The 27,900-nt window shown below is 45.9% G+C and overlaps 1 protein-coding gene across 1 annotated transcript in view; it reads left to right on the forward strand.

The window, feature by feature from the left end:
• LOC115090152 (putative N-acetylated-alpha-linked acidic dipeptidase) overlaps positions 1 to 27,900 on the forward strand; it is a gene marked incomplete in the record, with an annotated part of 417,134 nt that overhangs the window by 149,195 nt on the left and 240,039 nt on the right. The window contains 3 exon segments of the mRNA XM_029598900.1: positions 6,651 to 6,733; positions 11,110 to 11,173; positions 12,921 to 12,988. Of these exon segments, the coding sequence (XP_029454760.1) occupies positions 6,651 to 6,733; positions 11,110 to 11,173; positions 12,921 to 12,988 (215 nt within the window).

A 27,900-nucleotide genomic window follows, 5' to 3' on the forward strand; every position in this document is an offset into this window, starting at 1 on the left:
GGTCTGAGGTGATATGCTGTGGCAGTCCGTGCAGGCGGAAGATGTGCTGTGTGAAGAGTTGGGTGAGCTCTGGCACCATAGGGAGCTTGGAGAGAGCCATGAAGTAGGCCATCTTTGAAAACCTATCTACCGTGACCCAGATGACTCTTTTCTCCTCTGAAGGTGGCAGATCAACTACGAAGTCGGTATAAATATGGGTTCAGGGTTCTGATGGTACGGGCAGTGGCTGCAGTAGCCCCCAAGGATGACCAGGCAACAGCTTCTGCCGGGCACAGGTTGGGCAGGAACTGACATACACCTAGACATCTTGAGAGACTTGGGGCCACCAATAGTGGTGTGTTAAGAGTTCCAGTGTCCTGGCCTTGCCAGGATGTCTGGCCATTAGGGAATTGTGTGCCCAGGAGAGAACTTTCTTTTGCAGGTGAATGGGTACCACTGTCTTGCCTGCCGGGGCTAAATCCGTGGCTGCAGAAGGACCCTAGCTGGGTCTAGGATGTACTGCGGGGTTCTTGGTGTATCCCCAAGTTCTGAGGTGCGGGAGAGGGCATTGGCTCTGATGTTCTTAGATGCTGGCCGGTAACATAGCGAGAAGTTAAAGTGGCTGAAAAACAAGGACCAGCGAGCTTGTTGAGGGTTCAGCCATTGAGCCCGGCACAGATATTCCAAATTTTGTGGTCGGTGTAAACCACTATGGGATGCCTGGCCCCCTCAAGCCAATGCCGCCATTCCTCGAAGGCCATCTTTATGGCCAACAGTTCTTTATCTCCTATGCCATAGTTTTTCTCAGCAGGGGAGAACTTACGTGAGAAGTAAGAACAGGGAAGTAACGTGCCCTTGTTGGAAACTTGGCTGAGGACCACACCCACCACTATGTCGGAGGCATCTACCTCCACAACGAAGGATCGTGTGGGATCCAGATGGCATAAGCAGGCATCAAGAAGGAAGGCTTGTTTAAGGTTCTCAAAAGCTTGAAGGGCTTCCAGTGTCCATTCCTTGGCATTAGCCCCATTTCTAGTTAGAGCAGTGAGAGGGGCTACCCTTTGAGAGTAGTGCGGGATGAATTGGCAGTAGAAGATTGCAAAGCCAAGGAAGCGCTGAAGAGCTGTAACTTCTACTGGTCGCGGCCTGTCTTTGATAGTGGAGACCTTCTCGGGGTCTATGTGAAATCCAGTAGTCGATACAATGTAACCCAAGAAGGGCAAGGATCCTTGTTCAAATAGACACTTTTCTAGTTTGGCGAAAAGGCAGTTCTCTCGAAGTCATTGCAGAACTTGACGTACTTTGTGTCGATGCGTGGAGAGATCCTTAGAGTATATAAGCATGTCATCAAGGTATATGATTACAGTGGACTGGAGCATGTCTTGGAAGACCTCGTTCATGAGGTTTTGAAAAACCACTGGGGCATTACACAACCCAAAGGGCATTACCAGATACTTGTAACGCTCATCAAGAGTGTTAAAGGTGGTCTTCCATTCGTTGCCTGGTCGGATCCACACTAGGTTGTATGCCCCTCGGAGGTCGAGCTTGGTAAAGACCTTGGCCCCCTGAAGATGGTCTAGGAGCTCTGGGATGAGAGGTAGCAGATATCTATATCAACGAGTAATGGCGTTGAGACCTCGGTAGTCTATGCATGGCCTTAGGTAGCTGTCTTTCTTAGCGACGAAGAAGAACCCAGATCCCGCTGGGGAGTTTGAAGGATGGCAGAATCCTCAGCCCAAGTTTTCCTGGATATACTGTGCCATAGCTTGCATTTCTGGTAGAGATAGGGGGTAAACCCGACCCCGAGGAGGTGTTGAGCCAGGGAGTAACTCAATGGCACAGTCAAAGTCCAATGCTCAGGGAAAACCTTGGCCTGTTCTTTAGAGAAGACATCCGCGAATTCCGCATACTGCAGAGGCAGCGCCAGGGTGGTGGCTGCCAGGAGGACATTGGGGCATGGTATCTTGTGCAGACAGTTGGAGAAACAACTAGGACTCCATGCTGTGATTTGGAGGGATTCCCAGTCAATGAGCGTAGAGTGCTTCTGGAGCCAGGGTAGGCCCAAGATGATAGGATTGATCGCCTTCTCAAGGATATTGAAGGAAATCTCCTCCTCATGGTGCACTTCGGTACGAAGGAACACTAGAACAGTAGTGGCAGACACTCAGCCTGGGAGAGGAGTGCCGTGGATAGATGATATCCTCAACAGTGGGGTATGCGGCGGTACGGAAAGTTGTAGCTGTTCTACCACATCTGCTAGAATGAAGTTGCCCCCTGCCCCTGAATCAACAAAGGCCAGTGTGGAAAAGGAACCTCCTGGGTACAACAGGGATACTGGAACCATGCATTGGGGAGCAGGATTCATACAGCCTAGGATCAGCTCCCCGGTGATGCCTAGGCCCGGGTGTTTTTCGGACACTTCTTGCATTGGGCTAGTAAATGTCCCTTGCCACCTCAATAGAGACACAGGCCCAGAGTACGATGATGCTGCCTCTCCTCAGGAGTGAAAGTGCTGTGACCCAGCTGCATAGGTTCCTCTCCTTGGGCAGCTTGGTGTTCGAATGGAGGAGCCAGCGGATGAGAGAAGGAGGGGGCCAATGGGACCGACTTCTGAGCTGGTTTCAACTCACGGGACCATTGCTGAAGGTGGCAGTCTATTCGTCTGGTGGGATCAATCAGGGCTTCCAGATCCTCCGAGATATCCCGGGCCGCGAGTTCATCCTTAATCCTGGATGATAAGCCTTCCAGGTATATGCTTTGCAAGCTGTCCTCCTGCCAGCCCAGATCAGATACCAAGGTGTGAAACTCAACTGCGTAGACGACTAGAGGCCGAGGCCCCTGGCATAGGTGAAGGAGTTCAGTAGCTGCCGTGGATTGCTGAGCGGTTTGTTAAAGACTTGCTTGAAAGCATGGATGAACTGTTGGAGGTCCCCGAGAAGTGAATCGCCCCGCTCCCATAAGGGAGAGGCCCATGCCAGGGCTCAGCCATCCAACAAGGAAAGTATATAAGTCATCTTAACTTGATCAGACAAGATAAGCTGCAGGGTGAAACACATAAAACAGTGGTTAATAAACCCCCGGCACTGCTTGGGGTCCCCGGCATAACGGGGTGGCGCCGGCAAATGTAGAGTTGCGGCGGGCCCAGGAGCCGGGACAGGAGCTGAAGGTGGAGCTGCGGCTTGGGGAGCAGCAACCAGGCGATTGACCAATCTTTTGACCGTGGCCGTCAAAAGATCCAAGCAGTGTTGCTGTTGCTGTAACCGCTGGGCCATGCCTGGAATGGCCTGGAGACCAGAGATGTCAGCCGGGTCCATGGCTTTGGCAAACTGTTGAGAACATGAACCCTTGAGCCGGCTTAAAAGTAGGTTGGCCCACTGATGAATCCGACAGTGGCACTCGAAGCCGGGAGGCGGAACTGGACTAGGAGACCTGACAGGAACTTCACCTATACCAGCCCTCGTTCCCCGCAGGATGAGCTCTTGGGTGCCAGGCAGGTCTTAGGCGCAGATCTCCTAGAGAAGGCGGTCCGGTGGGCAGTCCGAGTCAGGGCAGGCAGAAGACAGGAGAGATGAAGACAGTCCAGGAATCGAGGCAGGCAAGAACGGAACGGTACAAGGAGCAGGACAGAAGTCGGGGCAGGCAGCAGGCAAGCTGAAGACAGGAAACGCATGGAGGGTCAGTGTGGGCAGCAAACAGAGGAATCCAGGAGCCAGGCCAAGGTCAGAACCGGAGAAGCAAGCAAAGACAGGAGCGGAGACAGGAACACAGAAGCGGAGTCAGGAACACAGGAGCGGAGCCAGGAACACGGAAGCGATGAAGCAAGAACAGAAACTAGCTTAATCGGAGAGTCGACCTGTTGCCAAGGCAAAGCAGAAAAGTTAAAAGTGGCCTTATATAGGCCTCATCCGGTGACGTCAGGTTTGGGGGCGGGCCGAGGTTTTCCACCGCGGCCCGTTTAAATTGCTGGCTTCTGCGTGCACGCTCGCCCAAGGGGCGGAGCCCCCTGAAGAGGTCGGCGGTGTCTCCCTTGTGGGGAGAACGCCACGTAAGGCCCGTCGCGGATCAGGCCAAAGTAAGGAAGCCAGCGGGGAGCACCGGCATCTGCTGGTAAGAGAGGGGGGACTTGGCCGCGTCTGTCCACGGCTGGGTTTCCCAAAAATAGTTCCTCCTTTCTCTTTCTCGCAGCTCAGTCAGAACCAGGGCTGGGATTCCGGAATCATGAGCCTTCATGATTTTTTCAGCCTATTATTAATAAGGGAAATTGTTTCCCCTTCCACTGTTCCTAGTCTGGTCATTGCAACAACGGTCTTGAGGCCAGGAACAATGCACTAATGTGCCTTCTGGAATTCTGTATTATGAGCTCTAAATCCAGAAACTATATGATAATGATGACGATGACATTCCCTAGGGAATACTGCACCCACAGTATCCCTAGCTGACCCTGGATGCAGACGACCAGATCCAGGAATGAAACAAAGACCTTCCCCACAGAAATGCACAGTACTTGCCACTGAGTCACTGGACCAGCCGAGACTGCCTTTTCTAATTTCGCTTGTCTTTTGACTCACTTCTACTGTTAATATGCATGCAGACCTCTAAAGGATCAGAAATTTCTGAGGTTGATGTGTAGACATCCACAGACAACTCCTTTACTTTTCCTGGTCCTGCCTAAAGATTTAAAGAGAAACCTGTACTATTAGGGATGTGTGTTTGTTTTGAATGAATGACAAAAATGTAATGAAAGAGGCTATTTTAGGATTGTATGAATAGTACAAATCAGAATTTAGCCTTGCATGAAAATATCCCAACATTTTTGGATATTTTTGTATTTATAGGAGGGTTTGGATTGGGCTTGTGGAGGAGAATAGGAGAAAGGGAGGGCTTCAGAAAGTCTGAATTCAAAATTTATTTTGTCAATTTTGGGGGGTTGGGGGGAACATGTTTGGGGAGGCCCCTCGGGCTAACAGGCTCACAACATTTTTTTAAATCTTTTGGGGGCCTTGGTGGGGGAGGGGTTCAGGTACTCTAGCCCTCATTACTAGTTCAGCGACATATCTGGCCTCTATAATTTGAATATAGCCGGTTAAGATAAAGTTGTCAAGGTACATGTACCTGGATAATTTTAACCCCTTCTCTGAGCATGTCCAGACTTAGCTGGATAACTCTGAATATCAGAGTTAGCCAGACAAGGTATTCAGCTAAATTAACTCTACCCCAGAATTTGTTCAATTTATCTGGATAATATGAGTAAGGTGGATAACATTTATCTGATTGAAATCCCCAATGTTTTTCTGGCTAACTCAATAATTATTCTGACAAATCCCTTTGAATATCAACTTCTAAGAGTCTAAGTCTTAAAGTATAATTATTTTTCTTCAGATCTGATATTCTTGACAAATAAAGGAATTCTTTGTTCTGATGTAGCAGGAGGTAGGCCAATTTTCAAAAAAAGGGTAAAATGGATTTCTTAGCCAGATAAAGTTAGCCAGTTGAGTTTTCAGGGATATTCATTCAATGTGATAGATTTCCTGCTGATTATCCCCAAATAAACTTATCTGGTTACCTTTAGTTAGATAACTTTAAACCTAATCAGCTATCTTTGAATATCGCTGGTTAGATTTAAAGTTATCCTGGTACATGTACTCAGATAAACTTTAAGTTTATGCAGCCATTTTCAAAGAATGTAGCTGCATAAGCGCAGACAGAATTAAAAAAAAACAATACAGGTCTAGGCTGGTAGCCAGGGCCCCCCTCCCCCAGACTGATATTCAAATTTGGGCTGACAAGTCAAAAAGTGGCAGGTTGAAAGACCCGAGGAGGTGAGCCAGCCCCTTACCTTCCACCAATTCAAATGTTATCATGTTAGGGGATTTCCCTCCTCCCCTCACTCCCCCAAGCCAACCCCATCCCTGCCTCTGCTGCCGGCATCCCCCCAAATAGCGAAAGCTGCCAGGGGGGGCAACAATTGACGCCAGCAGGAGTGGTATGTTTGCACTACAGCCCTGGTGGTCTTCACTATTTTGAGGTGCTGGCAGTGGAGGAGGGATGGGGTTGACAATATTACACTTTCCTCAGAGGCAGGGTTGCAGTGCGCCCTGCTGCTGCCACTACAGCAGTAGTTTGCCAATGTTGGCTTTCATCAGTCGTTAGAGGGAAACAACAGCTGCATCAAAACTACTTGGAGGCATCCTTCCCACCCTGCAGCAGACCAGATATTTGGAAGGTTCGGAAGGGGACCCCTTTCCCTTCCCCCCTGACTGCCTCCTCATAAAGAATTATTGCTTGCGTTTACAATAATAACAATAATTTACATTTAGATTGTCTTTCCAATTGCAGCTGAAGGTGATTTACAACAATTTTTTTTCAGATATGATAAGTCCCTAAAATCTAAGTGAATACCTGAAGCAATGGGAGATAAATTGACTTGACCAAGGTCACAAGGAGTATCAGTGGGAAAAGTGGAATTTGAAATTGAGTTTACAATGAAACATTGCAGTTACTGCCATAAGAAGCATACACGTGCTGGCTGAAATAATGGGAAGTCCTTGTAGATGACTTTGGTTTAATGCTTTATTCACTGAAGATTAATCCTTAGTAATTATTTTACATATTACAGCACTTGTTCCTTGAGCTGAAACTTTATTCCTCACCAGTTCTCTTTGACATTGCAGGCTGGAGACCACGGAGATCCATTATTTTCTGTAGCTGGGGGGCAGAAGAATATGGGCTTATAGGATCTATGGAGTGGGCTGAGGTGAGTTTATTGAATTCTACTATAGGTGGTAAAAACACTTCCATTTTTAATAAAGAGGTCTCAGTACTGTAAGATGAGGCAAAGAGAAAAACAGAGCATGTTAATAGGCTGATAATACAGCCTTAATTTTTAATGCAAAATTGCTGTTACAAGAAGTACGGTGATAAGACACTTTGCTCATCATGTGATGCATTAATCAAGTTCATAAGGTGTCATTGTTTCTATATTTATAGGTATACTTTGCATCCTTTTTTGCAGTTTCATATTTACACACATACACACACACACATATATATATATCCCCCTTTTCAGGGGCCACCTTCAGATGCTGCATAGTACATGCCAACTCAGTGCAGATCTGGAATCTGGATTTTGCTGTGGGAGACAGACATGGCAGATGTTGGAGTCCTGGGGAAGGGGGAGGGTGCTAGCCAGAGTGACTCAGACACAGTAGTGTTCCTTTCCCTGAGACTGAAGAATGGAGAATGCACATGGTCCTGTTCTGGTCCATTTGACCACATTTACCCATCACAAACAACAAAAACTATTTTTGCATTTCTCATCCTTCGTCCCCAGAAACCCTAGCCAGCACTCCAGCTTTATTTATTTATTTATTTATTTATTTATTTATTTATTTAAGGCTTTTCATATACCGACTTTCTTGATACAGATCAAATCAACTCGGTTTACATCGAACGAAGCAGAACTATAACCAACCATATAACAAGAGACAATTTGAAGGAGCATAAAAGTTACATTCTAACAAGGTTGCCTTAACTGGGAGAAGGAAAAAAAGAGGGGGAGAACGAAGATAGATTACTATATACAATAAATAAAATACTATTTACAATGGAGAAAGGGAGGGAGGCATGATAATTCTAAATCAGGCTATTGGCAGGGAAGGCTCGGCAGAATAGCCATGTTTTCAGTTTCTTTTTAAAAGTTAGTAGACAGGTTTCCTGTCTGAGGTCCGGGGGTATAGCGTTCCAGATAGAGGGTCCTGCGGTAGAGAATGTCCTGTCTCTGATGTTAGCGTGTTGTACAAATTTGATTGGGGGAACATGTAAGGATCCCTTGTAGGCATCTCTTAAGGGTCTGGTTGTCGAGTGTAGTTTGAGAGGGTGTAGCAGATCTACAGGGGTCTGATGGTGAATATAGTTGTGGATAATTGTCAGTGATTTATGAAGGATCCTGAAGTTTACTGGGAGCCAGTGGAGGTCCTTTAGGATGGGGGAGATATGCGCTCTCCGATTGATATTTGTTAAGATTCTCGCCGCTGCATTTTGGAGCAACTGGAGAGGTTTTATAGTAGAAGCTGGTAGACCTTGCAAGATGGAATTGCAGTAGTCTATCTTGGAGAAAAGAATAGCTTGGAGGACGGATCTGAAGTCATGGTGGAATAGTAGCGGTTTGAGTTTTTTGAGTACTTGTAGCTTGTAGAAGCACTCCTTTGTTGTCTGTTTTATAAACTGCTTTAAATTCAAGTGACTATCTATTATAACTCCAAGATCTCGGGCATGGGATATTTGAATGTTAGAATGCAGTTGGTTATGAAGAGGACTGCCTTCTGGGGTTATTAGCAGTAGTTCATAGGGATGTGAATCGTTTTTTGACGATTTAAAATATCATCCAATATATTTTAAATCGTCAAAAATCGTTAGAGCCGCGATACAATAACAATTCCCCCGATTTATCGTCAAAAAATCGTAAATTGGGGGAAGGGGGAGGGGAAGGGGGAGGGCGGGAAAACGGCACTAAAACAACCCTAAAACCCACCCCGACCCTTTAAAATAAATCCCCCACCCTCCCGAACCCCCCCAAAATGCCTTAAATTACCTGGGGTCCAGAGGAAGGGTCCCGGTGTGATCTTTTACTCTCGGACCTCCGGTGCTTGTAGAAATGGCGCCGGCGCTACCTTTGGTTTTTCCGTACGGAAAATGGCGCCGGCCATACGGCTATTGTCGGCCGGCAGCCCCGCTCCGTCCTCCGGTCCCGGGGGCTGGTCCGGAGGCCTCGACCATGCCCCCGGGCCGGCGCCACGCCCCCGGGCCCGCCCCCAAAATGCCACGTCGTTTTGGGAACGCCCCCGGACACACCCCCTCCCTCCCCTTTTCGAAAGCCCCGAGACTTACGTGTGTCCCGGGGCTTTATGCGCACCGGCGGCCTATGCAAAATAGGCACGCCGGCGCACGAGGGCCCTGCACGCGTAAATCCAGAAGGATTTATGCGCGCGGGCCTTTTAAAATCCGCCCCTATATGTGACAATTCTAGTACTCACATACTTTGGGCTTTTGCAAAATACTACTTATTACATGCTACTTACACACATAGGGGTAGATGTTCAAAAACGGCGCGTTGGCGTACTTTTGTTGGCGCTCCAGGCGCAAACAAAAGTACGTGGGATTTTAGTAGATACGCGCGTAGCCGCGCGTATCCGCTAAAATCCTGGATCGGCGCGCACAAGGCTACCGATTCCGTGTAGCCGGTGTGCGCGCTGAGGCGCGCAGCCTACCTCCGTTCCCTCCGAGGCCGCTCCGAAATCGGAGCGGCCTCGGAGGGAATTCGCTAACGCCCTCCCCTCACCTTCCCCTCCCTTCCTCTACCTAACCCACCCCCCCGGCCCTGTCTAAACCCCCCCCCCCACCTTTGTTGGGGGATTTACGCCTCCCAGAGGGAGAAGTAAATCCGAGCGTGCCAGCGGGCCGCTGGCATGCCTAGATGCGACCCGGGGGCGGTTCCGGAGGGCGCGGCCACGCCCCCGGACTGCCCCGGGCCTAAACCACGCCCCCGGGCCCGCCCCCAAAATGCCGCATTGATCGGCCCCGCCCCCGACACGCCCCCGACAAAAAACCCCAGGACTTACGCGAGTCCTGGGGTTCTGCGCGCGCCGGCAGGCCTATGGAAAATAGGCGCGCCGCCCCAGTGTGCACAAAAACGATAGAAAATAAAACATAAAATTTTATGAGTTCAATATTCAGCCATATCCAGCTAAGTAATTTAGCTGGATATAACATATCTGCCTAAGTTTCAAGGGATATTCAGCAGCATGGCTATGCTGCTGAATATCTGCACATAAATTGCTACTTAACCAAGTAAGTTATATCTGGCTAATTTTGACCAGCTCTAATTCATTATCCAGCTAGAATTTAGCCAGATAAGCCATTTAGGGGGTCATTTATCAAAATGCGCTAAGGTGTTTTCGCAAGTGTTAAGGGCTAACCCAGGGCTTACCCAGGTAGAGAGTCCATCAAGCTAGGTGGAGAGAACATTGCACCAATCTCATCTTTGGGTGAGTTTCCTCTCTCTGAAGGACATCAAATCTTCACAAGAGACCACTGTTCTGTTCGTACGTCTCATGCTGAATGTCAAAGTGGCCCCTAACCCCCTACACTAATACCTAAACCTCACTTCGAGTTCTAGGTGGGCCTCCCATAGGGATACAAATACCGTAATTAGCACAAATTGTAATAAACTATCTATTAGCATAAAACAACCCCTTTTGCTATCGCTTGCGATACTTATTGCATTTTGATAAATCCAGGCCAAAGACAGAATGGTCATAATGGACCTAAAACCTGTTACCTTCCATTTTATGGTAACTGTAATTATAACTTGCATACAGAACTGTAAAATTATGACTGTGGCACTGTGGCACTGTGGAAAGGAGATAACAACCTTGGCAGACTCTATAGCCCCATCTTGTCTATTCTTTTCAAAACTCCTACCAAAAGGTACTCAAATTCATTAGAATTTATGCAAATATCTATACATTCAAAGATTCATTAAAAGATTAGAAGATTTAATTTTCAAATGCTTTGCAAACTGGCAAGTATCTACACCTGAATCAGGCAAAAAAAATGTTCCTAACTGCACACATACAGGGATTTGATTTGTGCTGAATCTCAAATTTATCTTAATCTATTTGTGACGTGAATAGTTATCTAAACTCTCCCATGATTTGGTTGAGGGTCATATTTAATATGAACCAGTTGCCTTGCAATAGCCAAGTAAAACCATTCACATGACATTACACACCTCTAGAATCAAATAAAAACCTCAATACATATCTCCAATATGATAGCAATAAGATACTTTGTGATTTATCTGATCATATGCTTCTTAGGTGATGAAGTCTGTAAAGTCCAAAACACAAAACCCAAAGGAGTATCATGACTAGGAATGGACAAACTTGTTTGAATTAAAAAGAAACACTTATAGATAAAAATATTTTATGAGGCCACATTCCTTGCAAAAAACTAGGCTAAAAACAAACATACAGATGAGATATAACCCAAGTTTCATGGCACCAAGTATTGTAATAGTATTCTATATTGTATTTTGTATTAGTTATCTATATTGTAAATTATGTTTTTTAGGAAATGAGCAAAATTCTGGGATCTAGGACAATAGCTTACCTAAATGTGGACGTTGCTGTAGAAGGTAAGATAATCTAAAATCTGAATTATGGCAAGGCAGAATGATAAAATATTTGTGTTAAATCTGGATATTTTGTTCCTGTCCTACAATAATAGGTGCCACTGCATTTTATTCTGGGGATTATATCCTATTTTTATACATATGTCACCATACATCAGATAAGGTTTAAAAATTAGAACTGGAGCCACATATCCCATCCTGATGGAGTGAACTGGCTAGTCTAAACAGTGTTCAGTAACAGAATATCGCCCTTCTATGTAGGACAATAATCTGTAGGAACACATGCAGAGAATGATTACATTGATAATTCTTTCAGATGATGTGTAATAATTTGTTTGGGGTCATAAATAAAATGCTCTGAATTTAATGATGGTTACCAGAGAATGGTTCTGTATGCTTAGGTAAAAGAATGAAATAAGAAGAAGCTGCTTGCTGATAAATACTAACTATGCATTAATCGATCTTGGCCATATAAACTAGATTAAGCTTTGATAAAATAAAATGTGTGAGATTTAATTGCTTATAGCATTCTACCAATGTCTCAATGTATGAAATCAGTCTTCAAGAGGGTGTAAAATAATACAAATCAGATATCAGTGTCACCCAGTCAACCACTGCCAGTATTCCTGACTGGAGGACTTTATTATACCTAGGGACCTTTGCTTTCAGTTTTTATTTTATTTTGCCTAAGAATTTCTATGTTAGAATAAAAATGAAATACGTGGAAATATGACTTTTCCACTGATTTTTCTCCTGTTTGTAATATCAGTCATTTTTCCACTGACATCTTTTGTTATACCATTGAAATTTCCAGGCAAAATAAAAACTGAAAAAGAAGGTCTCTATACTATAATCTTTCTCTCATTCTCTCTCTGGAGTCATGGCAGTGTCTGAGAGAATGTTTTGTTGATAGCTGCAGGTATTTATTGTGCACTATACTACACTTATTTTCCACCCTGATAAATGTTGATTTCATAGATTGAAACAATGGTGGATAGTGTAAGCAATTAAATCTAATATTAATAACATCTAGCTATTTTCTCTGATTTATTTATACCCACATCCTTCAGTAAACAGTCTTTAACCTTCTAGCATGAAACAAGAAATTCTAGCTAATGCTCCTACTGAGAATACTAATTAACTAAGGAGTACATTTTCAAAGGAGTTAAGTAAAATTTCAAAACCTCATTTATATCTGTAAAGTTCATTTATATAGTGCATGTAGTTTTGCTGAGAGATTTTATGTACAAACTTTTATAATAAAAAAATATGCTTGCAAGTTCCAACCCCACCCAGACTCCACCCCCAGAATACCTTTCTCCTATGTGCATTAAAGTACATGCACAGTGTGCATGTACTTTAATGTTGCACAATTTTCCAAAGTTACATTTCTGTGGATAATGCACTATTGTAACCCACAGATGGTCCTTTGAAGATTACCCTCCCAAGTATAAAATATTTGGCTGTTGAAAAATAAACAATGATGATGTGGAGCGGAAACCATATCTTTATTTATTCTTCAGGTTAGGCTCAATTTGTAGCCAGATTTATTTTTATTTCTAGATGAGTAATCAGTAAATTTTCTATTTTTTGTAGTTTTTTAAACTATGACTTTTGTGAAATGATTAAGGCATAATTATGAATTTTATGAAGCAACTTACTAGGGTTTGTTAAAATGAGGATTCTTCAATTGGTCTGAAATAATCTCCAGTAGGAACTATGATTGAGATTGTTGTTTTCTTTTCCACAGGGAATACTTCTTTGTTAGCCAGAGCAACACCCATCCTCCATAATTTACTACATGAAGCCTCTAAGAAGGTCAGAGTCAAAGGGAATGATGCTAAGAAAGTGGGGTGTTTCTATAGAAGGAATACATTCTTTTCTGCTAATTTACGTAGTTTTATGATATGAGATAAGGAATACTTTTCCATTAGTATTTGAGAAAACAGTCCCAAAAATTCATAGAGATCAGAAAACCATTTGAGAATAAAATTACAAGCAAGAATTCTTATCAGTGCTCGATAAGAATATGTGAAACAGAAAAAAATTCATTTTTAGGTGCTGTTCAAGCAATTCTTTAAAATTAGCATATTCCTCAAAAAATTTACTGTAAATGTTAATGAGCTTGTTTCAACACAAAATGTATAGAAGGAGTAATTAACCATTTTGCATGTGTTCAGATCAAATATGGAGCTGTGAATGCAGCAAAAAAGGGCAACTTGCCATTTTCATGTTGCCAGCTAAATTTCCCTAAGTCTTATGGTTGAAAAATAAATGGAACCAGAAGCTTGCACAAATATGTCCAGGAAGGTGAAAAGCCAATTTTTTGTCTTTTTTTAAATTTTGCTTTCATGGCAAAAACCTCTGTGCCTATTGTGAACTGCTGTGAGGCTGCAGGTTTCTGAGGAACTCTGCTGGCACTCTATGGGGCAACATTATGGAAAGTGCACAGATGGTTGGAAAACAGCTGAAGATTTCACAGGGAAATTTCATTGTTTAATGTTCTGGACTGTACCGTCACATACATAGTGAATCTTGACAGCTTATAGACTTATATCAGCCAATCCCTTGGTACACTGCTAGCACTAGAAACCAATTCATTTTCACTTATCAGGTAATGCATATTGAACTTGACTGAGGGTTTGCAAAACATTATCAATAATAAAATGTAATTCTTAATTGCTCATGAATAGCTAGAAGATTTTATGGCTATTCTGACAGAAGGATGAACTTTCATAATTATGTATGTCATTAACTGCACTGCTAAAATGTTTGGTAATATGTTGCCAATTCACTATCAAGCAATTGATGTGCATCTCATTACCAACCCAGTAGTCAACTGATTGCTCTTTTTGTTGTTAACTTGTAAACTTATTTATATATGTAGTATCATTGTATTTGCTGTCAAATTAAATGAAATAATACTGTACAGTGAACAGGCATACACAATTTAATTGGGCATACTTTAAAATTCTAGAAGCTCAAGCAAAACTTTTAAATTTATATCAAAGAGCAATCTATCAGGGTCATTTATCAAATAGTGTTATGGCATTTTTGCATGTGTTAAGCACCTTTAACGCATGCGAAAATGCCTTTAACGCGGATAGCACCATAAAATTTGATGCAAATCAGAAAAAGAGGAGGGCTGGGTTCATTGTTTTGCAAAACCCTGAGTAAGAGTAGCCATAATGCCCTCATACTAAATAGGTATTTATATCTCTATGGGAGGTCCACCTAGTAACTCGAGGTGAGGTTTAGGTATTAATGTAGGGGTTAGGGGCAACTTTGACATTCAAAGTGAGACGTAAGAATAGAACAGTGCCCTCTTGTGAAACTCACTCAAAGATGAGATTTGTGCAATGTTTTCTCAACCTAGCTTGATGGACGCTCTACCTGGGTAACATCAAGCTAGGTTGAGAGAACATTGCAACAAATCTCATCTTTGAGTGAGTTTCCTCACTCCGAAGGTCATCAAATTGTTATGGTCCCGGGCCGTGCCCCGGTTCCTCCACCTACCTCGGAGACGGCCCGGGCCGTTTCAAGGCCTTCCCGGGCCTGCACGGCCTTCAGCGTGTCTCTCCCGAGGAGGGAGAGACACAGTCGATCTGCCGTGGCTGGCCCCGCCCCTTGATGCATGCGGGGAGGAGTCCCTCTTAAAGTGACCAGCACGGGAAATTTCAAGCCCTGCCTTGGATGATGTCAGACGCTATCAGGGCATTTAAACCCTGCAACACCTTCTGTGCCTTGTCTTGCAATTAGGTTCTTGCTTCTTTAGGTGTTGCTACTTGATTCTTGACCCTGCTTCGGCTCTTGACCTCTGGCTTTGGACTCTGTCCCTGCTTCGACTCTTGACCTTTGGCTTTGGACTCTGACCCTGCTTCGGCTCTTGACCTCTGGCTTGGATTCAGTCCTGGCTCCGGCGATTCCGGCTTCAAAGGTACACGTCCTCAGGGGGCTCTCCTAAGTCCCAGCGACCCAGACCGCTACGAGCTCTCTCAGGGTGGTCTCTGGTTTCCAGGGCAAAGATTCTCCTGACTGCCTCCCGGCTTCGACTTCCTCTGTGGGCCGTCCCACAGAGCACTGACATCTATCCTAGCTGGCTCAAGGGTCCACCATACCTATGTCCTAACAGATTGCAAGGCCTTGGACCTGGCGGACTCAGCAAGCCTGAAAGCCATTCCCAGGATGGCTCAACACCTGCAACAGCAGCAGATTTGTCTTGACTCTCTCATGGCCACCGTAGTGCGGTTGGCCAACCACCTAGATGGACCTCCTACTCGTCAGGGCCCCATGCAGGCCACCGTGGGTGATCTTGGGCAGGTAGTCCCCACGCAGCTCCTGGCGCCCTCTCGATACGCTGGAGATGCGAAGTTGTGTCACGGCTTCCTTAACCAGTGCCAGGTCCGCTTCTCCTTGTTGCCCGCTCAATTCCCTACCGACCTGGTCAAAACCAGCTACATCATGTCTCTGCTCGACGGGAAGCCCTTGATCTGGGCATCTCACCTGTGGGACGGAGAGACCCTTTGTTTGGAAACCTGGACCAGTTTCTGTCATCTTTTCGACAGGTATTTGATGAGCCTGTCTGTAAACCTAGAGCCATCTCGGAACTACTCTGGTTGTGCCAGGGTACTCGGACAGTGGCCAAGAACGTGACAGAATTCCATACCTTGGCCGCAGAACTAAACTGGAGGGAGGATAGCCTCCACAGAATCTTCTTGGAGGGGCTAACACTGCGCCTTCAGGATGAACTAGCGGCGAGGGAACTCCAGGACGATCTTAATGGCATGATAGACTTGGCCAATCGAGTGGATCGCCGCATGCAGTTTCGACTTCGGGAAGGGAAGGCAGGAAAAAAGCCCCTTATGTCAGGCTTCCCATTGCTGCAACCAGCTCCATCCTCTTCTGCAGTGCCAGGAACTCAGGGAGTCGAGCCGATGCAGCTAGGAAGGGGACCCATCTCCCAAGAAGAAAGGAGACGCTGCTGAACCCAGGGCTTGTGCCTGTACTGCGGTACTAAGGGGCATTTCCTGGCCTGCTGTCCCGAGAAGCTGGGAAATGCCAGAACCTAGAGATCACCGAGGAGCTGGCTCTAGGTAACATAAACCCGGCCTCCTCATGCACTGTACCCGTAACCTTGGTCTATCCCGGAGGAATCTTAGAGATGCAGGCCTTAATCGACTCCGGAGCCGGCGGTAATTTTATACTTACAGACCTGGTGCAACAACTGCGGATTGGGGTGCGACGCTGGACCCCTCCGGTTAGGGTGTCTTCAATACACAGCACCCCCTTGCCAGGGATTATCGACACTACCACTAAGCCCTTGACTCTCCGCACAGGAATCCTACACACAGAGAAGATATCCTTTCTGGTCCTGGAGAGGTCCATCCATCCCATTATTTTGGGACTTCCCTGGCTCCAGAGACATTCTCCCATTATACATTGGGACACTCTCCAGATCACCTCCTGGGGCTCATCATGCTTTGAGACCTGCCTAGAAAAGGTTCCTCGTCCCAGCATCCCTCTGTTGGCAACTTCTTTGGCGCTTCCATTGCACTACCAAGACTTCGCAGATGTCTTCTCCAAAGAAGGGGCCGAACTCCTTCCTGGCCATAGGCCATTTGATTGTGCCATCAACCTGATCCCGGGCACAACCCCCCCGAGGGGATGGGTCTACCCGTTATCTCTCCCCGAGACTCGAGCCATGTCTTCCTATGTGCAAGAAAACTTTCAGAAAGGCTCCATCCGACTGTCCAACTCCCCAGCTGGGGCCGGCTTCTTCTTCGTGGCCAAGAAGGATGGTTCGCTCTGTCCCTGTATCGATTACCGAGGGCTAAATGCCATTACACGGCAAGATCGATACCCTTTGCCTCTGATTCCAGAATTGATGGACCGACTACAAGGAGCAAAGGTCTTTACCAAACTAGACCTCCGAGGGGAGCCTACAATCTAGTGCGCATAAGACCGGGGGACGAATGGAAGACCGCCTTCAACACGAGGGACGGACAGCACAAATACCTGGTCATGCCCTTCGGCTTATGCAATGCCCCCGCGGTTTTTCAGAACCTTATGAATGAGGTCCTGAGGGATATGCTGCACACATCTGTTATTGTGTATCTGTACGACGTTTTAATTTATTCCACAGATTTAGAGAACCACCGGGTGCAAGTGCGCCAGGTATTGCAGAAGTTGCGGGACAACCGCCTGTTCGCAAAACTGGAGAAATGCCAGTTCGAGCAGGAATCCCTCCCATTCCTGGGATACATCGTGTCCTCCACAGGTTTCCGCATGGACCCCGAGAAGGTAGCAGACATTTGGGACTGGCCGCAGCTGGCCGGAATTAAGGCACTCCAACACTTTTTGGGATTTGCCAATTTCTACCGCCAGTTTATTCCTCAATACTCTCAAATGGTGGCGCCCCTCACGGCCCTGACCCGGAAAGGGGCGGATGCAAAGAACTGGCCTCCAGCGGCGATACGAGCATTCCAACGTTTGAAGGAGGCCTTCCTGCTGGATACATGCCTTTATCACCCAGACCCCCACCGTCAGTTCCTGGTTGAGAAAGATGCCTCGGATCTGGCAGTTGGAGCCATCCTCAGCCAATTGTCCCCTAAGGGTAGAGTCCTACCCTGTTCTTACTTTTCCAGGAAGTTCTCCCCAGCAGAGAGAAACTACGGCATCGGGGACAAGGAACGCCTGGCGGTCAAACTGGCACTGGAGGAATGGCGCCAGTGGTTAGAGGGGGCCCAACATCCCGTGATTGTGTATACCGACCACAAGAATTTAGAGTTCCTGTGTCAAGCCCAGCGACTCAATCCACGACAAGCTCGCTGGTCGTTATTTTTTAACCGCTTCGATTTCCACCTCCGCTACAGACCCACCTCTAAGAATGTTAGGGCCGATGCCCTCTCTCGTACAATGGAGGTGGAGGATCACCCAGCGCCGCCTCTGTATATTCTTGACCCGGCCAAAGTGTTGCTGGCACTCTCGGGGGTGGTCCCCGCGTGTAAGACGGTGGTCCCGTCCCAACTGCGGAAGAAGGTCTTGTCTTGGGCCCATGATTCCTTGACCGCAGGCCACCCAGGGATAGCTCGGATGCTGAAACACTTAACGGAATATTACTGGTGGTCCCAGGTCTGAAAATATGTCCGCCTGTACGTTAACTCCTGCCCGACGTGCACCCATCAAAAGATCCCAGTGGGCCGCCCCTGGGGGCTCTTAAAACCATTGCCGGTTCCCACAGAACCTTGGACCCACCTATCCACCGACTTCATAGTAGATCTACCCCCCTCGGAGGGCAAGACGGTGATATGGGTCACCGTTGATAGATTTTCTAAGATGGCCCACTTCGTGCCACTTGCGAAGCTACCCACAGCACCTGAACTTGCTGACCTGTTCACTCGACATGTCTTTCACTTGCATGGACTACGCGTTCATATCGCTTCGGACCGTGGGTTACAGTTCACAGCAAAATACTGGAGAAGTCTCTGTAAGAAATTTGGGGTCCAGTTAGACTCTACCACAGCCTTCCATCCCCAAGGCAACAGCCAGGTGGAGCGCACCAATCGAACTTTAAAAGCCTTTCTTCGCGCCTTCGTAGGGGATCTCCAGGATGACTGGGTAGCGCTGCTGCCCAGGGCGGAGTTTTCTTATAACTTCCATAAACACTCGGCTACGGGTAGGTCCCCCTTTCAGTTGGTCTATGGGAAATGCCTAAAACCCCCCTTGCCTTTGCCTTTGACGGTTCCTACCCCAGCAGTGCAACTTACAGCACAGAGTTAAGACGCCTCTGGAGGGCCATGCAGGAGAAACTTCAGCAAACTGCGGTCAGGGCGAAGAAGTACGCTGATCGACTGCGGTGTCCTACCCCAGTCTTCGCCCCGGGGGCTAAAGTGTGGTTATGCACCAGGAACATCCAACTGAGGCTCCCTTCTATGCCCCTGGCTCCCAAGTACATTGGCCCGTTCCCTGTTCTGGAACGAGTGGGCATGGTCTCATACCATCTCCGGCTGCCACCTTCTTTGAGGATCCACAACGTCTTCCACGTGTCTCTCCTCAAACCATTAATTCTGTCGGTCTTCCAGAATAAGGCCCCTGAACCCTGCAATCCGGCCATTGAGCAAGACACCACATATCAAGTGAAAGACGTGCTGGATGTACGGTTTCATCATTGCCATTGGGAATACCTCCTATCTTGGGAGGGGTATGGTCCAGAGGAAAACACATGGGAACCAGCGTCCAACATTCTCTACAAGTCCCTTCTCCACCAGTTCCATCTGGACCACCCGGCTAAACCCAGACCCCCGAGACAGGGGCGTAGGAGAGGGGGTACTGTTACGGTCCTGGGCCGTGACCCGGTGCCTCCACCTACCTCGGGGATGGCCCGGGCTGTTTCGAGGCCTTCCCAGGTCTGCACGGCCTTCAGCGCGTCTCTCCCGAGGAGGGAGAGACACTGTCGATCCGCCGCGGCTGGCCCCGCCGTGGCTGGCCCCGCCACGGCTGACCCCGCCCCTTGATGCGCGCGGGAGGAGTCCCTCTTAAAGGGACCAGCATGGGAAAATGCAAGCCCTGACTTGGATGACGTCAGACGCTATCAGGTTATTTAAACCCTGCAACACTTTCTGTGCCTTGCCTTGCAATTAGGTTCTTGCTTCTTTAGGTGTTGCTGCTTGATCTTTGACCCTGCTTCGGCTCTTGACCTCTGGCTTTGGACTCCGACCCTGCTTTGACTCTTGACCACTGGCTTTGGACTCCGACCTTGCTTTGGCTCTTGACCTCTGGCTTTGGACTCTGACCCTGCTTCGGCTCTTGACCTCTGGCTTGGATTCTGTCCTGGTTCCGGCGATTCCGGCTTCGAAGGTACACCTCCTCGGGGGGGTCTCCTAAGTCCCAGTGACCCAGGTCTCTACGAGCTCCTCTTGGGGGGACCTTGGGTTTCCAGGGCGAAGATTCTCCTGACCGCCTCCCGGCTTTGACTTACTCTGTGGGCCATCCCACAGAGCGCTGACATCTATCATAGCCGGCTCAAGGGTCCACCATACCTACGCCCTAACACAAATCTTCACAAGAGAGCACTGTTCTGTTTGTACATCTCATGGAAATTGTTAACGAGGAAGAGGAACATTAATGTAGGTAAAAGTGAAAGGAACTCTTATCATGTTGTAGTCAAGCGTAGGATTTACATCTTATAGTTAGGACAAGGTGGAAGAGCTTCTATTTTACAGTGGTCATTCCCAGAAATAATATCTTACATTGGAGTCTCAGTGGTAATATCTTACATTGGAGTCTCAGTGATCAGTGAGAGGTGAATAGAATATCTTACATTGGAGTCTCAGTGGTCAGTGAGAGGTTAATAGAATAGTAAGGGTGTATGTTGGTTGATAGGGGGCTGGCTGTTGACTGGGCTGTAGGGGTTTGTTCTGGTGTTGGAGTCCGGTCATGTTATTGCAGCGAAGGCTTTAAGAAATAACCAGGTTTTAAGCTTTTTCTTGAAGGATTGGGGTGATGGGTCTGTTCTGAGATCTATGGGGAGCTTGTTCCACAGGGTGAGTCTGGCAAGTGATAGCATTCGTTCTCTTGTTGATAATTTGTGTGTTTCTTTTGGTGATGATGTTTGTAGGAGTCCGGTGTTTGATGAGCGAAGGCTCCTTGGTGGAGTGTGGAGGTGAAGGGGTGTAGTTAGCTAGTTGGAATTGTTGCTTTGGAGAATGTTATGAACAATGGTTAAAGCTTTGTATTGGATTCTTTGATGAATGGGCATCCAGTGTAGCTGTTTGAGTATAGGTGTTATATGCTCCGTTCTTCTGCTGTTGGTGAGAGCTCTAGCGGCGGCATTTTGTAGAAGTTGGATGGGTTTGAGGTATGATGCTGGGAGGCCTAGGAGTAGGGAGTTGCAGTAGTCGAGCTTCGAAAACAGGAGGGCCTATAGGACTGTTCGAAAGTCTTGTGGGTAGAGGAGTGTTTTGAGTTTGCGTAGCATCTGGAGTTTATAGAATCCATCTTTCAAAATGTTGTTGATGTGTTTTTTGAAGTGAAATTGGGTATCAATGATAATGCCCAGGCTTTTTGCTGAGGAGAGTAGTTGGTTGTTTGGTTGATGTGTGTTGGGGTCCGTACTGAGGGGTGGTATGGGATTGTTGGATATGTAGATGATTTCCGTTTTGTTGTGTTTGAGAGTGAGGGATAGTTGAGAGAGAAGGTGTTTTATTGTGCTCAGGTGGAAGTTCCATAAATTTAGAGTATGGTCAATTGAGTGATTGATTGGGAGTAGAATTTGAACATCGTCAGCGTATATGTAGTATAATAATCCTATTTCGCTTAGTAGTTTGCATAGAGGGGTCATATAGAGGTTGAACAGTGTAGAAGACAGGGAAGAGCCTTGTGGGACCCCGTGTGGAAGGGGTATTCGTTTGGATTCGGTGTCGTTGATTTTGACTTTGTAGGACCTGTTTGATAGGTAAGAGTTGAACCAGTTGCGGGTTGTGTCGCGGAGGCCGATTTCCTTTAGCCTGTGGATTAGAGTTTTGTAGTTGACAGTATCAAAGGTGGTAGAGATGTCAAGGAGGATGAGTAAGTAGGAGTGGTCACAGTCCAGGCCTCTGAGAATTGAGTTTGATAGTGACAATAAGAGGGTTTCGATGCTGAGGGATGTTCTGAAGCCGTGTTGGGCTGGGAATAGTATATTGTGGGTGTCCAGATATCCGGAGAGTTGACGATTTACTATTTTTTCAAGGATCTTGGCAATGAAGGGGAGATTCGAGATAGGTCTGTAGTTGGCTGGGTCGGTTTCATCTAGCTGAGGTTTTTTGAGAATCGGTTTGATGATGGCACATTTTAGTTGATCCGGGAAGGTGCCTTGGTCGAGAGATAGGTTGATTATGCTTGCTATTGGTTTGGCAATGTGGTTCGGTATTTGTTTAAGGAACTTGACAGGAATTGGGTCGATGAGATGGGCTGCAGGGTTGATATTCTGGATAATTGATTCTATTTCGGTGGATGCGAAGTTTTCGAAGTGTGTCCATTTGACATTATTTGTGGTTGTGTCTGATGTAATCTCATTGTCTGAGGTGGGGTTTTTTGCAATTAGGTTTAATATTTTGTTGTTAAAGAATTGTGCTAACTCATCACAGGTATTTGTCTGGTTTTCTGTTTTGTTTGAGTTTTGCGTTGGTTGGTGAGGTTGTTGACAAATACGAATAGGGTTCTGGGGTCGAATTGGTAGTTATGTATTTTTGCTGAATAGGAGTTGCGTTTGGCTTTGTCAATGTCGGCCTTGTATATGTAAAGTATGGTCCTGAAATGATGTTTTAGTTGGGGGGTGGGGTTCCGTCTCCATTTCTTTTCGGCTTGTCTTAGTAGGTATTTGATTTTTTTCAGTTCAGGGGTGTACCAAGGAGCATTTTGATTGTAGGATGGTTTGAGTTCTTTTGTGATGAGAGGACATTTGATTTTGGCGATTTCTGAGTTGATATTGAGCCATGAGTTTATGGCGGAGTTTGTGTTGGTTAGGTTTAGGGCTTCCAGGGAGGCTGGGAGTGTTTCGATTAGCTCATCGCTGGTGCATACTTTATTGAACTTGATGATTTTGCTGACTTTCTTTGGATCCTGGGTGGGGTTTCCAAGGTGTAATTTGGCTTGTATCAGTTTATGGTCAGACCAGGGGATTGAGGTAGCTGTTGGTGGGGTGTAGTTTGGGATTTTTTTGTTGGTGAAAATGAGGTCAAGTGTGTGACCTGCTTTGTGGGTGGGGGTCTCTATTATTTGTGTGAAGCCGATTGCATTCATGGATTCAGTGAGGAGTTGGCAGGTGGCTGTGGGGGGTGTTTTGTCCATATGTAAGTTGAAGTTGCCGAGTACTATTGCCGGGATGTTCATATCAATATTGTTTGCAATGGTTTCTATTAGTGGGGATAAAGGCATAGGGCTTTGAAAATCTGCCCCAATGAGTCAAGTGGAGATGCCTATTATATCTGAATGTAACTTATTTTGAGTTACCAATGAAAAAGCATGAGCTAAATCTAAATAAATGGCTTGTGGGCATGACATGTTGAGCAAGAAATGCCATAAACTTCTGTAAGTTCATTAATACATTTTCTGAATATAAAATGCTTGCACAGTATAATGTGTCCCATGAAAAAATCCTTGACTCTAATGAAAGCAGAAAGTTTGGAATTGCTTTGAATAAGAGGAGAGATATATAATATTTATTGATTCTACATATAGACAAAGTATCAGATCCTGAGGGTGAACTTACCAATGATTCTGAAAAATAAACCCTGTTCAGAGCCCTGGCTAGAGCAAGGAAATATCAGTCTATAAGGCAATGTGACTTTATCCTTAATATTTAACCAGCCAGTGTCTTTTTTTTTTTTTTTACCAACCACTAGAAGTTGTTACTTGTAACATACAAATGTTTATTAATGTTAAATTCAAACCGCCTAATATGTTCCTAACATACAAACTTAACTTACACACATAGTTTATTGTATTAAATTGTTACCGTACTATGATGGCACATGATTAAGTTGTAAGCTATACCACTCATTTTCTCATTATCGTGCCTTACTGTAAACTGTTGTGATGGTTATCTAATTTAACGACGGTATAGAAGAGTTTTAAAATAAAATAAATAAATCAATCATTGATTCTAAGCAATAGCATCTCACCTTCTGGTATAGCTAGCATGCTCTTTTGACACCTGCTATACTGGTAACTTTCATGTAGCAGTTTTTATGCTTTCAAATTAAACAAGAAGAACATTTATGCAAGTCAGTAAATAAAACAAGAAACAAGATTAGGGATATGAGATGTAACCATCTGAAGCAGACTAATGTGGGCATGTTATTCAACTAAACTGAATTAATTTTCCCAGACACACACACACAGAGAGAATATTCCATCTCCAAACATCTGCCTTAATACTGTAACCATCATTATTAGAACACTAAGAACATAATATATGCCATACTGGGTCAGACCAAGGGTCCATCAAGCCCAGTATCTGTTGTGCTCGGGGGTGGTCCCTTGTCCTGAGGCAGTGGAGAACCGCCTCCTGGTAGGGACCAGGAGGCAACTGTCCCCAGGGGGCGGAGCACTGGAGGAGACAGAGGCTAGGAAGAGCTTCACCACTGGAAGCCCGAGGTCCCCCCGGGAGGAGCCAGTAGGGACCCAGGCCGCTTGGACTTAGATAGGCCTTGCAGGGTCTCCTGGGATAGTGGAAGTCCGGTGTGCCCACAGACAGAAGGGGAGCACGGTCAGGTTCGAGACTGAGGTCAGGTGGAACAAGGAGGACCAGAATAGCTTAGGTGACGACAAGGCTAGGAACAGAGCCAGAATCTAGAGACAAGGTCAAGCAGGCAAAGGTCAGAGTTTGGGAGTCAGTCCGAGGAGTGTTCAACAAAGCAGAGGTCAGATACCGGAGGTCAGACAAGGTCACAGGCAGGCTGAGGTCAGGAGGCAGGCAGTAGGCAGGCTGGAGTCAAGAGGCAGGCGGCAGGCAGGCAGTTCGAGGAGCAGACCGGAGTCAGAAGGCAGGTAGCAGGCAGGCAGGTCAAGGAGCAAGCCGAGGTCAGTACCAGAGAGACAGTCCGAAGGTACTACCTGGGGAGATGGACAGATGAACAGGAACAGGAGGACGCTGGAACTAGGAAGCAGGAACAACTGGAACAGAAGGATTCTGGAACGAGACTTGGAACAAGACAGGAGCAAGATACAAGCGCGGTGACAATCTAACATACAAGCCGACCCGATTGCCAAGGCAAGGAAGTACAGGCAGGGACTTCCTTATAACAAGGAATCAATCAGGGCGTGCCACGGAGCTAAGACCCGCCCTTGGCACTACAAGAGGCTGAGCGGTCCGCACAAGGGTAGGGGCGTGGCCAACACAGCTGAGGATGCCAAGCTCTGGTGTGAGGCCTGGTGCACAGTGGAAGGCCCAGCGACCGCCGCCGCAGTACGCCGAGGTCTGGAAGTGCTAGCAGCTGCCGCTAGGGAGGCCAACCTGGGACCTACCGTAAAACCATGAATGTGAGCAGGCCCGGGCACATGAATCTTGGCTGTTATGAATACTCAGATAGTTGTGATCAATACGCGCCCACAGTGAAGACTCTTTGCGCGGCATACGATCTCCATCTGCACGTCCGGCTGGTTTGACATGTCCGGCTGGTTTGACATGTTTGACAGGTCTTAGCTCCATGGCGCGACATGTCAAACCAGCCAGACGTGCAGACGGAGATCGTATACCGCGCAAAGAGTCTTCACCGTGGGAGCGCATTAACCACAACTATCTGAGTATTCATAACAGCCAAGATTCATGCGCAGGTTCCATGCTTCTAAGTGATTCCCTGACGAAGAATTCAGATTCAAAACATTGCAGTGTCGGGACTGATACACTCGTAGCATGAAGATTTTTTATCATAATCTTGGCACCAAAACAGTGAGCACAACATAATAATCTGGTAAAACATATTCAGTGGATACCAGCATCTTTATTCCTGACTCAATGATAGCTTTATAAGTCAGCAAAGCATCATACCTTCTGGGGCAACCAATGATTACAACCTTGTCTGACATCCACAGTAGTGGGGTTGGATTTTCAGTAGCCACATAGGCATTAAAATAGCCTATTTAAGGCACTATGGGCCTTATTTTCCAAGGCTATTGCAGGCTTGCGCTAACAGCGCAAGCCTGCGATAGCTTGCGAAGGTAGTGCACGCCTGCGCTACCTAAATTGGGGCGGAGTTGGCCCCGGAAGAGTAGGAGTCGGGGCGTCACCGGGGCCGACTCCGTGAAGACGGCGCCGCCAGCGAAAAGGTAAGGGCCTTTTCACATCCTATTTGCGCCCAATAGCTACACCTTCTATGGTGGCGCTATTGGGTGCGAAACCGGCAGCGATCGCACCGCGGCAGTGCGATCGCTGCCGGCTAGCGCAGGACCACCCCCCGAGTCGACCCCCCGCCCCCCATTAGCGCAATTTTCTAAAGTATCGCAGGCCTGTGATACTTTAGAAAATGAGGCCCTACATGAGGTTTCCCCAGATGTTCCTATACAATCCTCAGTCATATTTGTGCTAGACTTTTCACATATATTTATATGTATTCGATGACATGATTTCTCTGTATAGTGGCTCCTTTTGGAACAAATAATATTATCCCTCATACACAGCCAAACCCTACAGAATCTGAATAAAGTGAAAAATTATTCAAATTAATCATATGCTAGTACAGACATATACATATCCAAAAAAGTATTTAAAAATGTGTTAATAATAATAATAATAATAATAATAATAATAATAATGATAGTAAAGACATAGAAATATCCCAAGAAAATATTTGAAAAATTGTACATTAAAATAATGATGATGAGAGTAATTTTATAAAAACCCGCATAGGGCTGAAGTCTGTGTTGAAAGCACACACAGACTTCAGACCTAATTTTCAAAAACATGCTCATAAAGGTGAATTTTCAAAGCCTGACGCATCAAACTCGGGAGGTGCGTGCAGAAGTCAGGCTCACACTTACCGACCGAATTTTAAAAGTCACTCAGATGCACGCGTATCTCCTGCTGTGAACACATCTCACTTGATTTTTAAAAGGGGAATGATCTGGGTGGGGTCTGGGAGTTTTGGGGCATGGCCAAGAGGTATGCGCCTGTGAGCACTCCCAGGTCCACTGCCATGTAACTTTACTTCTGCTTTGAAGGAGGTGTAACATAAAAAATAAAAGAAATTAGCCATTTCATCCAAGTTTAAATGGTCTAGGGTAACTGGGAGGAGTGCAGGCTATCAAACCAGATGTAAATGCGTATATATGGACATTTATGTGCATTGTTTTGAAAATAGAAAGTATTGGGTGAATTTTCAGAGTTCACATGTGTAAAAATTAGCATATATGTATCTCAGTAGGCAGTATACACCTAATCACTATTTTATAAGCATCAAAAGTACACATGCATTTTAAGTTTCGTGTGCACATAATCGCGTAAAAAAAGGGACAGTCAAAGACTCCTGAACAGGGCCAACAGTTACATGCATAAGTTGTTGTTTTACGAGTCTTAGTTGCCAGATGCTTATACATCTGGCAACTTACTTGCCTAAATAAATATATGCTAATTATCATGTGTGTTTGATATCAGACTTGTTTATTTATTTTAAAATGTTTTATACCGCTTTTACAACTGAAGTTGGCCAAAACGGTTTACAAATAAAAACATCCATAATAGTAAGCAAGAAAATCATATAGTGAACCAAAAAAAAACACTTAAACTAAATAGAATTACAGAGGAGGAAGAGTTTAAAAATTACTGAACAGTAATAGTAAGGCCTGTATTCATATGTGTGATTGCTTGGGACTGAGTTCATTTGGTGGGCGATGAACCGAAGGCAGTGGAGAACAGATGTTTTCAATTTTTTTTTTTTAATTCTTTTGGGTTGGAAATTTGCCTTAGAAAATCTGGAATGGAGTTCCATAATAATGGATCAGCAACTGAGAATGCACGTTTCCTAGTTATATCAAGCCTGGCTAGATGGATTTAGGGACCTTCTGGTAGGCATTTATTTAGGGATCAAAGGTATCTGGTTGATTTACAAGAAGCGAGGAGCACAGCCATATGGATGGTTATGTATAAGGTTGTGTATGATGGATAAAATTTTATATTAAATTCTGAACCTAATGGGAAGCCAGTGGAAGGAGAATAGAACTGGTGAAATATGATCTTTCTTGGAAGTGCCTGT

The sequence above is a fragment of the Rhinatrema bivittatum genome, chromosome 4 (genome assembly GCF_901001135.1).
Source record: "Rhinatrema bivittatum chromosome 4, aRhiBiv1.1, whole genome shotgun sequence".
Classification (NCBI taxonomy): Eukaryota; Metazoa; Chordata; class Amphibia; order Gymnophiona; family Rhinatrematidae; genus Rhinatrema; species Rhinatrema bivittatum.